The 13,756-nt window shown below is 46.9% G+C and overlaps 1 protein-coding gene across 20 annotated transcripts in view; it reads left to right on the forward strand.

Moving 5' to 3' along the window:
- The window catches only part of ABLIM1 (actin binding LIM protein 1), a 314,331-nt gene that overhangs the window by 226,285 nt on the left and 74,290 nt on the right, over positions 1–13,756 (forward strand). For all 20 annotated transcript variants that reach the window (XM_065552432.1, XM_065552417.1, XM_065552421.1 and 17 more), the window contains one exon: positions 11,000–11,087. In XM_065552432.1, coding sequence (XP_065408504.1) covers positions 11,000–11,087 — 88 coding nt within the window. The remainder of the gene's footprint in view (positions 1–10,999; positions 11,088–13,756) is intronic.

Below are 13,756 nucleotides of genomic sequence, written 5' to 3' on the forward strand. Positions count from 1 at the left end.
TGCCCTCTGTCAGAGTTGTCTGACAAGAAGGAACTGAGGGTGGGGGAGGCGTGCAGCACCCCTTATACCGCGCCATGGAGGCGCCACTCCAGGGGTTGCTGGGGCGCTCACCTATGGGTACTGCTAGGGGAAAAACATCCGGCACCAGTGCACGTGGTGAGCATGCACACTTACTGTGGAATAGACCTGAGCAACACATCTCGAAGAACACCAGTTATGGAACAGGTAACTGTCTTATGTACTGGGCTGGCTGGAAAAGTCTTTTTAAAAAAACAGCTATGGGGGGAAAACCAGCTATTTATTGAAGACAGCAAAGGAACCATGTATAATTACTGCACTTTATTTTACTGCCTTTGTTTTCAATGAGTTAGAAGTGCCTATCTTAATGCAACTGGTTTCATAAAGAAAAGCATGTAACGATTTAAAATACTTCAATTATTCCTGTTTAACTTTAATACGATATGTAAATTTTCCTTTTTAAGTGGTTTGAGAAGCTGATGTAGTCAGAGCATCTGAGCGCAGGTTGTAGAGCAAGAAAAATGAGTTCTCTTCCTCGCTAGGTGATCTTTGCTTGTTGTATAACTTTGCATTGTCTGAGTTTCCACATCATAAAATGATTTTTACTTACTTACCACCCAGTAGGGAGTGAGGATTATTTTTATAAGGCAGCTTGAAGTTTAAAAACACTAAATATAAGCTACATATTTATTGGAAAACTACTAGATTGTAAGCTGCTCAACACGGGACATGTCTCTTTACATGTCAAAGAATCAAACACATTTTTGGTGCATTGAACCATCTTATAGTTATCATCTTGTCAATAAATTGTTGGGTTTTCAATGAATAACCCTGCTGATACTTGTGACAGTAGTTTTGGAGCCTGTCGTTTCAGGTGAGTGAGTGTGGACAGCTGCAGCTCTCTGTACAGCATTGTGCCAGAGAACTCTGCCTAAGTGCCAAATATTGTAACAGGTGAGACATGAGGTTTTTTATTAAAACAGTATTGTCTATTGGTAAGTGTTGGAGACGGGCACTCAGGACCCTTGAGTTCTCTAACTGTGATACTTGATTCATTTTGTACTTGACTGTAGGCAATTCACTTAACCTCTGTGTCTCACTATACCCATGTGTAAAACGGGAGGAAGGAGGGGCACGGGAGGGAGAAGGAAAGGAGAGGGACTGGGGGAGTAACTCCGGGGCGGGAAAGAGGGGCTGGAGGGGCAGCTCCATGCGGGGGGGGAGGGGGAGGGAGAAGAGAGACTAGGAGGGGGCAGGAGAGAGGCGGGGGGGCAGTTCCACCCAGGGGGAATATGCTCAGTGCTCACCCTACCATAGGTCCTGCGTCCGTCCGTCCTGGTCAGGGGGCGGGGCTCTGGGAGGAAGGGAGAGGAGGAGTGGGGGGCGGGGCCAGAGTTCCAGCCTGCGGGGGCTAGGGTGACCAGATGTCCCAATTTTTATAGGGACAGTCCCGATATTTGTGGCTTTGTCTTACTTAGGCACCTATTACCCACCCACCCCCATCCCGATTTTTCACACTTGCTGTCTGGTCACCCTGGCCGGGGCCCCTCAATTGGCCGGGGCCCCATGTGCCCATATGGTAATCCACCACTGGTTGTAACTCTGGAAGAAATCCAGCTGCGTGCCTGGACTCTTGGGGATGGAATTTACATGGGGTGTTGGCTTAGTATGAATGTGCTTAAGGCTACAGGTAGTACCAACATTCAGTATCATCTTTAACAAAAACACAATAGGAGAGAGAAAACTTCTATTTATAGTGACACAAAGGAAACCAGTATGGTGTTTATACTACTGAGGGGAGGTGGAACAGATATGCCGGCAGTGTTCTGTACTGGACGGGCCTTATCTTGTTCTGATCTGGGTGAGATTTGAAATGCCTTTTGTTGCCTGCAAAGCGCTTTATTCCCATTGCTATTTTAAATCCAATTTAAGTGTCATCTCAATGTTCTGTTTTGTTTGCTGCTGTTGCAGCTGGATTTGATGTGGCTGAGATGTGATCACTTCTCTTCCTTCTGCTCAGTAGAGCTCTGCATGTGATTGCGTACAGAGAAGGGAGTGGACGCATGGGGTGTGGATAACCGTGTTCCAGTGGCGGATTTAGAGTTAGTGGGGCCCTGTGCGCAGCTTCATTTTCACTCCTCCTTCCCTCTCCCCGCCCCGGACCCAGCCAAGAAAAAGAACATTCTCTCTTATCTCCCCCATTTTTCATTCTTTTTTTCTTCATTCTCCTCCTATATTATAAGTAATGGGAAGTAAATTAAAATAAAGTGAGGTACCTTGATTGGGGCAGGGGGTTGGGGTGCAGGAAGGAGTGCGGGGCTCGGGCTCTGGGAGGGAGTTTGGGTGCTGGGTGCAGGCTCCGGGATGGGGCAGGGGGGGTTGGGTGCGGGAGGGGTGAGGGGTCAGGCTCTGGGAGGAAGTTTGGGTGTGGGCTCTGGGCTGGTGCAGGGGGTTGGGGGACAGGGAGGCGGCACTTACCTCAGACAGTGCAGCTCCCAAAGCGACCAGCGCGCGCGCGCACACACACACATACATCCCGGCAGCGGCTCCTAGGCGGGGGAGGCCAGGGGGTCTCCACGTGCCGCTGCCCGCAGGCGCCGCTGCCCACAGGAACCACCCCCACAGCTCCCATTGGCCGCAGTTCCCAGCCACTGGGAGCTGCTGATTTGGCGTTCATGGCGGGGGCAGCACGCAGAGACAATCCCACCCCCCCCAGGGGCCGCAGGGACATACTGGCTGCTTCCAGGAGTGGAGGGAGGCAGACAGAGCAGGCAGGGAGCCGCTTTAGCCCTGCTGCTGGCACGTCTCTGCATGCCCCTTGGGGGGAGGGAGGCAGCGGGTCTCCGTGCGCTGCCCAGGGCAGGGGCAGTGTGTGGAGCCACCTCACACCTGCCAGGGGTGCACAAAGATGTGCCAGCAGCCGGCTGCTTCCCAGAGCGGTGTGGGGCCACCGGCCACGTCATGCAGGTAGCCTACGTGCCTGAGCCCTGCTGCACCACCGGCCGGGACTTGGGGGCAGGTTGTCAGATGAGATTTGTCCTGCATTTGGCAGGGGCTCTGTCATTGGGGGGGGTCCCGTGCCACCACATGGTTTGTTTAATGGCAAATCCACTCCTGCAGTGTTCTGATTATTTTACAATGAAGCCCCTTTGAAAAACTCAGAGGATTAAAAAAAGCCATGCTACTTGCTCATTAACCCGAATTGCTGGAGATGCAGAATTGTGCAAGGAAGTGCTAGGTCAGGTTAAGCTTCCATGGCACACCTTCACCAGACATTACCCCCGGCAGAGCAGAAAGTAACAGCAATAGCCGTGGCTAACATAGGTAAAGGCTTTTGTTTGCCTCTGTCAAGCGGCTCTGTCCTTTGGGTGGGAAGATTCCTTCCTTGCCAAGCCTCCCTGAGCTGCAGGACCTGTTCCTCAGGCTTGTTGCAGCTGGGAAGGGATTTATCCTGAAAACAATGTACTCCTGTTTGGCAGGCCTTTTCCCACCTGCTCCAAAACAAAGGCCCCACACTGCAGAGTCAAAAAATGACCCTTTCCTGGGGTTCAGCTTCATTAGCAAGGCAGCTAACTATAGTAAAAAGTTCAGCTCAGACCCTCTCCCTCGGCTTGGCTGCTTTTGGGACTCCTCCTAGGACTGCTTTGATCACAAGTTAGCCACCTGCATTTCCTTATGTCCAGGTGAAATAATGAGCCACCTTTCTCAGAGGCCTTGTCTACACTGGCAAGTTTCTGCGCAGTAAAGCAGCTTTCTGCGTTGTAACTCCCGAGGTGTGTACACTGCCAAGCCACTTAGTGTGCAGAAACTGCACAGTTTCAGCGCTGTAAAAACCCCCACCCTGATGAGAGACGTACAGTTTCTGTGCCAGGGCTACAGCACTGCGGTGCCAGTGTAGACATCGTGGCGATTACAGCGCTGTGGACATGCTCCAGGCGCTGGTAGCAGTGCCAACCGAGCAGCTCCGTGCCCACCCTCCCTGCAGCCACTGTCACAAAACTCTTTCCCATGCGCCCCTCAGACACCGTCAACACACTCTTATCAACCTCCTGGCTCCAGTCTGTACCCACAGCATTCCACTCCTCCCTCCTCACAGTCCCCAGCCCTGTGGACTCCCAGTATCCACTGAACTCAACACCTGTCCCTCTTCAGTTTAGCCCTGCTGACGTACAGTACCCGCTGCACTGTACTCTGAAGGAGAAGGTTGGATATGATACCTGGACATACATAAATCTTTAACCGTCCCCCACCTCCTCCTGGGCCCTCCCTTCCCCCATCCCCCTCAGTGCTGATGTGTTTTTTTGTTTGTCTCTCTCCTCCAGTTGTTGTTTGTTGTTTTTTAATAAAAGAATTGTTTTGGTTTGAAAGCAAACTTTATTCCATCAATTGAAAGCAAACAGGGATCTGCAAAGCAACAGGCAATTTTCTTACACCTTCATAGTGCATCGTCTGCACCAATCACAATCACTTCCTAGCACAGGGGTCGGCAACCTTCGGCATGCGGCCCCCTATGATAATCCGCTGGCGGGCCGCGAGACGACCATCCGCAGGCACGGCCCCCCGCAGCTCCCAGTGGCCACGGTTCACCGTTCCTGGCCAGTGGGAGCTGCGGGAAGTGGAAACGGCGAACTGTGGTCACTGGGAGTTGTGGGGTGTGGGGGTGTGCCTATAGATGGTCAATGTAAACAAAATATCTTGCAGCCTGCCAGCAGATTACTCTGATGGGCCGCATGCCGAAGGTTGCCAACCCCTGTCCTAGCATTACAAGCACTGCACTCCCGAGCTTAGCAACAAATATTAGTGGCTTTCAGCTTCAAATTGCTGCCTCAAGGCATCCCTGATCCTTATGGGCCTGCACTGCGCCCCTCGAATAGTCCTGGTCTCTGGCTGTTCAAATTCAGCCTACAGGTGCTAAGCCTGAGCTGTCCAGCCCTGAGAAAAGCTTTCACCCTTCCCTTCTCAAATATTATGGAGTCTACAGCACGCGGCTATAAGCATAGGAATATTGTCATCGGCCAGGTCCAGCCTCCCATATAGACAGCACCAGCGGGCCTTTAAATGGCCAAAAGCACACTCAACAGTCATTCTGCACTTGCTCAACCTGTTGTTGAACCGCTCCTTGTTGCTGTCAAGGTGCCCCGTGTATGGCCTCATAAGCCACGACATTAAGGGGTAGGCGAGGTCTCCCAGGATCACAATGGGCATTTCAACTTCCCCTATAGTGATTTTCTGGTCCGGGAAGTGATGTGATCCCACCACTCAGTGCTTGTTTCCCGAGCCTAAAAGCGGCATTCCACTGTGGTCAGCACTTCCATGAATGCCACAAGCAATCTCTTGTCGTAGCTACTATGTGTGGCGAGATCCATGTCACACTCCTCTTGCCTTTGTAGTTTAAGGAATATCTCCACTGCCACTTGTGACGTGTTAGAGCAAGCAGCATATTGGTCAACAGTACGGGATCCGTTCCTGCAGACTGAAGAGGCAGAGCGCTCAGTCCACAAACCATTGAAAGATGGCACCAAATGTGGACGGAAACACAGGGATTGCTGGGATGCAAAGCGATGCATCGCGGGACATTGGGACAGGACCCAGGATGTCCCACAACCCCCTCCGCCTTCCCACACTCCTAGCAGCAGAGGAGGAAGAGATGTTCTGTGGGATAGCTGCAAGTGTCGCAAGTGTAAACATGCCTATTGCACAGGCAGCTGACAGTGTGAACACACAACAGTGGTTTCCCTTCATTGCTCTCTGAGCGGCGCTGTAGCTACCAGGGCTGTAACTCTGCCAGTGTAGACATACCCAGAGAGTCAGCAAAATCCACTTCTCCCTTCCCCAGCAGAATCGACATCTGCTAACTGTGTGGGATATTGCAGGTAAACACTGCCATATTGCCGTGCATACTTCGTCTTACAGCAATCTTCTGCCTGGAGTTAGATCTGTGTGACCACCTGGGGTTAAGCAGGCGTGATTTGGCCCGTGCGTTCTCAGATCAACAAATAAACAACTGCCCAGTGCTACTGGGGGGGAGTAAAGCTGTAAAAGGGGACCAAAGCTGTAGAGTGGAAAACCCTGTTTTTGTTGTTCACATGCTTTGCTGCATTAATGTTTGGCTTACATTGTGTCGATTAGTTGTTAGGCAAAGTCCCTGGTGAAAGTTTGTGAGGCATTTATTGTAGCTCACGTTTCATACCGTGCTTAGCAAGAGACATTCCTGTTAAATGTCTGCCCAGCCAACATCCCCCCCCCCCCTCTGCCCCAGGGAAGGGAAGGAATCCTGGACTGTTCCCCTACACTGATTCTAAATGCAAAGAGTACACACACTGTGCTGTTACCTCCGTTAGGGGAGAGGCACTGGGGCAGCAGAGGTGAGTTTTGAAATGTGACACTTTGGCATGAGGGGTGTGCCTCGGACAGCCCTCACTGGAAATGCCAAGGTCTCAGGCAGGCTGCAAAAGGGAGAGCAGATACTCCCAAGACTGGTGGGTAACACTGAAGTTAAACTCCCCAACCAGTCACAGATTGTGCTTCTGATCCCCCACACTGGTTATCAAAAAGCAAAAAAGAAATCACACAGCCTCCTTTATTGCATTCCAGTGCTCTGGCTCCCAATCAGTGCATAGGTCCAGTACAGTGAGAAGCTATTTAAAAAACTCTGCTCATATATACAAAATGTTCTTCTGACCCCAAAGGGTCAGCCCCGTTACCAGGTCAGTATAGATTTGGATCTTACCCCAAATACCACACTGCCAGCCAATCCTTTCGTGACTAAAACTAAAGGTTGATTGTAAAGAAAGAACAAGAAGAGAGTTGTTAAATGGTAAAGCAATCAAATGCATACAAAGATTCAAAGTCCATGTAACAGATTCTTAGCAGTATTGGTGAGTTTTCTGGCTTGCAAGTCCCTCTGGAACACATCCACAGTTTGGATGGGTCATTCAGTTCTTTTGTTCAGAGCTTCAGTTTGTAGCAACGTTCCTCCAGAAGTAAGAAGCAGGATTGAAGACAAAATGGGGATTGGGGAGGATGCAGCTGCCATTTATAGTCTTTTGCCATGCAGCTTGTACTTCCTTCGTTCCAAACACAAGCTGCCCAGCACAGGGCCTGGAGCCTTAGAGTTCTGCCCATAGGCATGCCCCTGCATGCCCTCCTGAGTCATAGGGTGTATCCCCTGACCCTTTCAATGGGTTCATTGTACAGTTGATGTCCATTGTTCAGCCATCGAATAGGTTCAGTGCTAATGCCATTTTGTCTGGGGGTGACACCCAGAGATACAGCACAAGTTTGGAAATACAGATATACCCTATGTATCTATAACTTATAATACAAAAGTGATACAAACATATAAACAAGATGATCATACTTGGCAAATTATAACACTTTTGCAGATACCTCACACGGCATATCTGGTCAGATTCCTTGCAATTTTATAATATTGGTATAAACAATATCACCAAGTGTCTCCGATATTCCACACAGCATCACAGAGGGGAGAGAGGATCTGGTGGGAATCCATGAACAACATGGTATAAGTAAGATAAAGGAAGAGTAGAGAACAGGTGGGTAAAGAGAGGGAGGAAAGAGGTACAGGAATCTTCCATACAGAACTTTTGAAATGTCCTCAGCCTGCAAATCATAGGAATAGCTGTGCCAGGGTCTTCCTCTGGGGAGCCTATGTTCTCATTAATCTGATTTCATTTCTTTGATTTGTAATACCAGGGAAAGGAGTGCTTATTCTGGGCTAGGTAGGTGCTTGGGACATAATATTCAAAAAGACAACAAAAAAAGCAACCCCAACTAGTTGACAACCAACCAGCAGTGCCCAAATCTATGGCATTCTGCAATACCCAAATCAATAGTACCCACAATACCAGCTCTTACCATGCCCCTCATTCCCCAAAAATCTATGTAAAAGGATGTACGTATCTTTCCCACCACCTCTCTGTGGCTTGCAATTTTAGTCCTCTTGCTTTTAGATTTTTAGTGAAATTGCCATGACCTATGTGTGGGTGAGTGAAAAGGGGTGAGGTGTGGGGGAGGGGAGAGAGTGAGAGATTGCTGGGATGAGAAAGAAAAGTAGAGTATTATGTGTGTGAGAGATTTTGGCAGGAACAAGGAAAATACGGGGGGAAAGGGAATATGACAGAGGAAGTGGAAGATGCAATGTAGGGAAAGAAATAGGGAGATATCCAATTGGGTAGAGAGAGAGAGGTAACAGAACTGATGACAACTCAGGAAAAGAGGCACTGTTGTTGTTAGAATTTTTGATGAAACTGACATTTGAATTAAAACAAAAATCAGAAAAAGGTTTTAAAAAATTGTTGCCAAAATTGTTTTCTGACCAGCTCTTACTCATCACAGTTGACTGATTGGTCCTTCTCAAGGGGCCAGAAGTGAGCTAGATGACTCACAAACAAGACATGCCCCTGAAAATTGTACAAACTTAAGTTTCATATGGCACAACGGTGGAGGATCACAAAAAGAGAAGGTAAAAGGAAGGAAAAGAGATCATATGGCACATAAGATGTGCACATCATCATTATTTATTTATTTATTTATTTATTATTAATAAACATGTATATTATAGTATCATCTGAGGCCAACTAGGCCATAGATCCATTGTGGTAGGTGCTGTGCAGATAGATAGAAAATGATAGTCCCTGCTCCAATGAGCTTATGTTTTGAAAAGATGAGACGTAACAGGTGGATGAGGCAAACAAACAGATGGGGGTTACAAAAATAGCAGGAGGTGCGTATAATAGATAGGATGGTTGATGGTGGTTCTTTTCCTTTTCTAAAAACAATTCTTGGTTGAGTTATTGGCCTGATCCAATACCCACTGAAGGTAATAGAAGGACTCCCATTAACTTCAGTGGGCTTTGGCTCTGGTGTGTATCCTCCCTTCTCTTCTGTTAGTAGAAATTAAAAACTGGGGTAACTGCATGTAGACGAGCCCTCAGGAGGGTAGATCTGGTTGAATAGTACTTGAGAAATATATTATTCACCAGTATTCGACTCATAATTTATTTGACCAGTACTTTTTGGGGGGTAGTATTCAACCAGCTCTATCACTAATCAGACATTTTTAGAACGTATGTTATTAGTTGGCCCCAGTTGAAATTAATCAAAGATCTAATTAGTAGCAAGTTCAATTTTTAAAATATCTGTTCACGAGGAAGTTGATTAACAATATGTGACAAGCAAATAAACTACAGAACAAGCAACTGTTTTGCTCCTTTACATTTCAGTTGGCATGATAACACAAGTATTTTTCACTCTGCCCCATGGGAGTGGTCATTAGGCTGATAAGGTGTCCAGTAAAATTGTCAAGCCTTATATGATTTAGTGATTGGTAGCTCTAGTCTAAATATAGTCACCATGACGGTGATAAAATGTGCAGTAAAGATACTTAGCTGGGGTGGCTGAATAGCAGCATTTTGGGGATTGGGAATTTGATATTTTATGGCTGGAGACAGTATGTTTTAAATAGTTTTTCTGATTTATTTTCTTTCATTATTTTATATAAAACATAGAAGAAGTGAAATAATTGGGCCAGATCTGCAGCTTCTGTAAATCAGCATAGCTATATTGAAGCTACATTGATTTACACCATCTGAGGATCTGACCAAGTGTAGTGTGTATGTGTGTGTCTGTCTTTCTAAGGCCTTGCCTACATGACAGGGGGAGATCGAACTAAGTTATGCAACTTCAGCTACTGAATACAGCTGAATAACGTAGCTGAAGTCGACGTACTGAGATCTACTTACCACGGGATCCACACTATGCAATGTCAACTGGAGAGGCTCTCCTGTCGACTCCCCTTGCGCTTCTCGTTCAGGTAGAGTAGAGGAGTCGATAGGAGAACGATCTGCGGTCGATTTAGCAGGTCTTCACTAGACCCGCTAAATCGACCGCCGATTCATCAATCACCACACATCAAACCCTGGTAAGTGTAGATAAGGCCTCAGAGGCAAGACAGGAACTCTCTAGACTGGAGAGACTCCTTGCTTGCCCAGGAAGTTCCTAGTAAAGTTTTTACTCCTCCCGTTTCTAAGCTCCTTTGCAGGTTAGGTTGATGGAGGATATAAACTGAACCTGGCTTTTCCTATTGCTGGCAATTGTTGTTTTTTTCCAGACATTTATAACATATCATATGGTGCAATTGTAATATGGTTTGATGGCTGCTTATGGTATCACTCCAGTGTCCAGTTGTACAGTTGCTTCAAGCAAGATGATACCTGCAATGATTGTTGTTCGGGCGGCATCTACGACATATAGGGTTGCTTAGTTCATAGCACTGCAAGCGCTAGCCTCATTCCTTAGTAATCTGATGTGGGCCCTGTATCAGTATGTTCACTTTCTGATGTGAAAGAGTTAATGCACTGATAACCTGGTCTCTGGTGAGATGAAATCGCTTTTAATATCTGTGCTTTTTGTTTTCCAGTCCTTAGACTAGCACCAAATTTTGATCAGAGTAATTTATTATGAGTATCAGTGTATTTAAGAGACCGAATGACTCAGGGGATTTGGATTTGGTAATAGGATTTTGAGTATTTAGCACCTTAGGTCACTTGTTCAACTTCAGGTCAGGCTGCTGGTGCTAGCCCATGAATTGAGGTTACTCTCTGAAGTCAGGTGACCTGTGTGAAATAAATTGATGGTCCCAGGAGTCCACCTACAAATCCCTCATTAAATTAGCACCGTGGTTGACAGTGACAGAAAGGAGTGCCAAGGAATTAATTGGCCATTGAGACTGAACCATTCAGGTGGGATCTACATATTTGAATGACCCCCTTTGTTGGGACAGTGTGGGGAAAGCTCATGCTGCTACCAAGCAGTGTCTGTTCTGTGACAACTTCAGAGCAGCATCATATACATTAAAAAGCAACAAAAGGGAGATAGGCAGGGGCCTATCAATGAATAATAATAAGATGGTGTATCACTTCCTTATCGATTCCTTATCGCCCTGTTTATTTTTCTTTAGGCAGGTGACAAACATTATCATCCGAGCTGTGCACGATGCAGCAGATGCAACCAAATGTTCACGGAAGGAGAAGAAATGTACCTGCAAGGTAAGGATGCCTTCATTCCCCAGCTGTGCCAGAAACAGGCTTAGGCTCAGACAGCCATCCAGGAAGTAGCATATCATCAGCGATCCTCTAGCAGCTCTGTTGACGTCTGGTAGCACACTCACTTGCCAGTCAGGAGATGTCCATTTTCATTTTTCCCCTCTCAGTCATTCGAAGACATCCACTGAGATCTTAGGTAACTGGGATTACAGCTGCCTCGTCATCATTGATGTTCTCTGAGGGATAGATGTCACCATTCTGGTGAACCTTTCAGATTAGGGTGCCCTAACAATTACCCTGCAGTCACTCCAAACTGTGGTTGCCCCAAATTGTGCTTTTAAAATGTATAGCCACAGGTAAATGTTATTGGTCAGCCCTTGAACTTTGGTGTTTTACATAATCCTCGGTGAACAAATATATGTGGGACACCAGAATGAGTGAGAAATGGTTTTGAGCAACCATTTTTCTTGTTTTCCCCCGCAATTATTTTGATCCATATAGTCTCCTTCTCTTTTGGAACTTGATCCAAAGCCTGTTGAAATCAGTGAAAAGCCTTCCAGACAGTCCCCTTGGGCATTCCAGGCAATCTCACTACCCAAGCAGGCTAGACTTAATGATAGTTGGTTGCCAGACACCAAAGATCAGGAAAGATTCAGGTTGCTTTCAATCCCAAAAGACCAGTCACTTACCCCAAGTCAATTTGTTCCTCCGATCTCTCACTAAAGACAACGCTTATAGCCACTCCTATAGTAAACTAAGGATTTATTAACTAAGAAAAGAAATGAGTTATTTACAGACTAAAGCCGGCAAACATATATACACATATGAGTTAGTCTGTGGTTCCAAAAGATGACAGATTTATAGTAATCGGTCAGCGCTGAATGTCTTTTAGGGCTAACCCAGATTGACCCTGGGGATCTCTGCTTCTGTTTCCTAGCTCCAGCAAAGAGAGAGAATTTTTTCTTGTGTCCCTGTTTTATCCCCTTCTTCCAGCATTCAACGGATGGGCTTTCTTGCATGTAGCACCTTCAGCGGTGTGAGAGGGCCATTAACCAAGTCCTTGTATCACGATGTTCCACAATGGCCAATTTAGCTTTCATAACCTGTCTTGATGAGTGGTGGACCGTTCCTCCTGACTGGTTTCACAGGTTCAGAGCTAGCGTTTTTACAGTTATAAAGCAAAACGTACATATCACCTTATAGCATGGGATGCAGACATTGCAAGTGAAATTAATGCATGCAGCAACTTACAAGCATTCCATAGACTTTAGACACTAATCCCATTCTGATAAGTCTAGTATCTGTCTTGAACAATACTAACGTACAGGTGAGCTGGTCTGGTTTCCAGCTATGAATTTGTCAGGGCTCAGCTGATGCCTACAGCCTAGGTAAGAGCTGGCACCTGGTCTGCCAGCGTCACAATGTCAATGGTAGGAAGGGCTGAACTGGTGTAACTTGCACCAGTCTGGCATGCAGTGAATGGGGAAGCATACATTGATTGGGGATTCCTTGGTGACCCAGTCTAGCCCTTGGTATAAATGCAACTCCTAAAATAGAGTCATAGAGTTTAAGGGCAGAGGGGGCCACTGGATCATCTAGTCTGACCTCCTGTACATCACAGACCACCAACACTACTGAGCACACTAAAGCCAATGAGAACTGTACCCACATACACCTTGGTGAGAAATTTAGCCCAGGGGGATGGCGCAGGAGAGGCGTCTGGCTCCTTCATCTCTTCATTTCTTTCACGCTGTGTCCCTGCCTTCACCTCCCTGCCCCTTGGACGCAAGTTACACTCTTTTTTCCTCCACCTAATGGCAAATCAGTGCAAGTTACACTACTTTGCTGCTTACAGCTGTTTTCTTACCAACTTACTGCACTGATTGTATCATCAGGCTCTTCAGGAAGAATTTTACCTGCTTGCTGCAGGCTGCATTTGGTTTGTTGGATCTAAGTACAGTGTACCTGAAAGTCTTTCCCATGGTGAAAGTCCCTCTTAGCTTCAGTTCATAGGAATATGGTGAAGCCATCAATATAGGTTCCCCCAGGGGAACCAGTTCCCCCTGCACCGAATGGAGCGGTAGTAGCTTCCCAAGCTTTTGCTGCAGAGGGAACAATTGTGTATCGTAAAATGAGTGAAAGCAGGAAGCTCCCTCCTTTCATAATTACCATCTCCACTGGGCATTGTCTAGGTCTGCATCTCATTCCTCCATTGCTCTCTGTGTAAGAACACGAATGCAATCCTTGCCCCGCGGTGAGTTTTGGGGCCAGGATTTCATCCAGTGTGTTTATTGATGGCTATTTGAATGTTACATCTAATGAAAACAAAGGAAACCTGCAAAAAGAACAGTGTGTGTTGAAACAAACTAACCCAGCTGTGTTTTCCAGCCTCAAATTACCTTTCTATAATAATGGGAGTCTGTAGGTTTGCCTGGGAAAATAAGGAATAGCACCAAAAATTTTCTTTCTCCCACATGTTTCCCTGTAACACATTTCTCTGTCTCACCCAGGGGATTGGTGCCAAGGTGAGACATTGCTTAGGGCTGGTCTACACTGCGGGGGGGAGGGGGATCGATCTAAGATACGCCACTTCAGCTACGCTATTCGTGTAGCTGAAATCGAAGTATCTTAGTTCGACTTACCTGGCCAGCCTCACGGCGGCGAGTCAACTG

This window comes from Chrysemys picta, chromosome 7, assembly GCF_011386835.1.
Source record: "Chrysemys picta bellii isolate R12L10 chromosome 7, ASM1138683v2, whole genome shotgun sequence".
NCBI classification, from domain to species: Eukaryota; Metazoa; Chordata; order Testudines; family Emydidae; genus Chrysemys; species Chrysemys picta.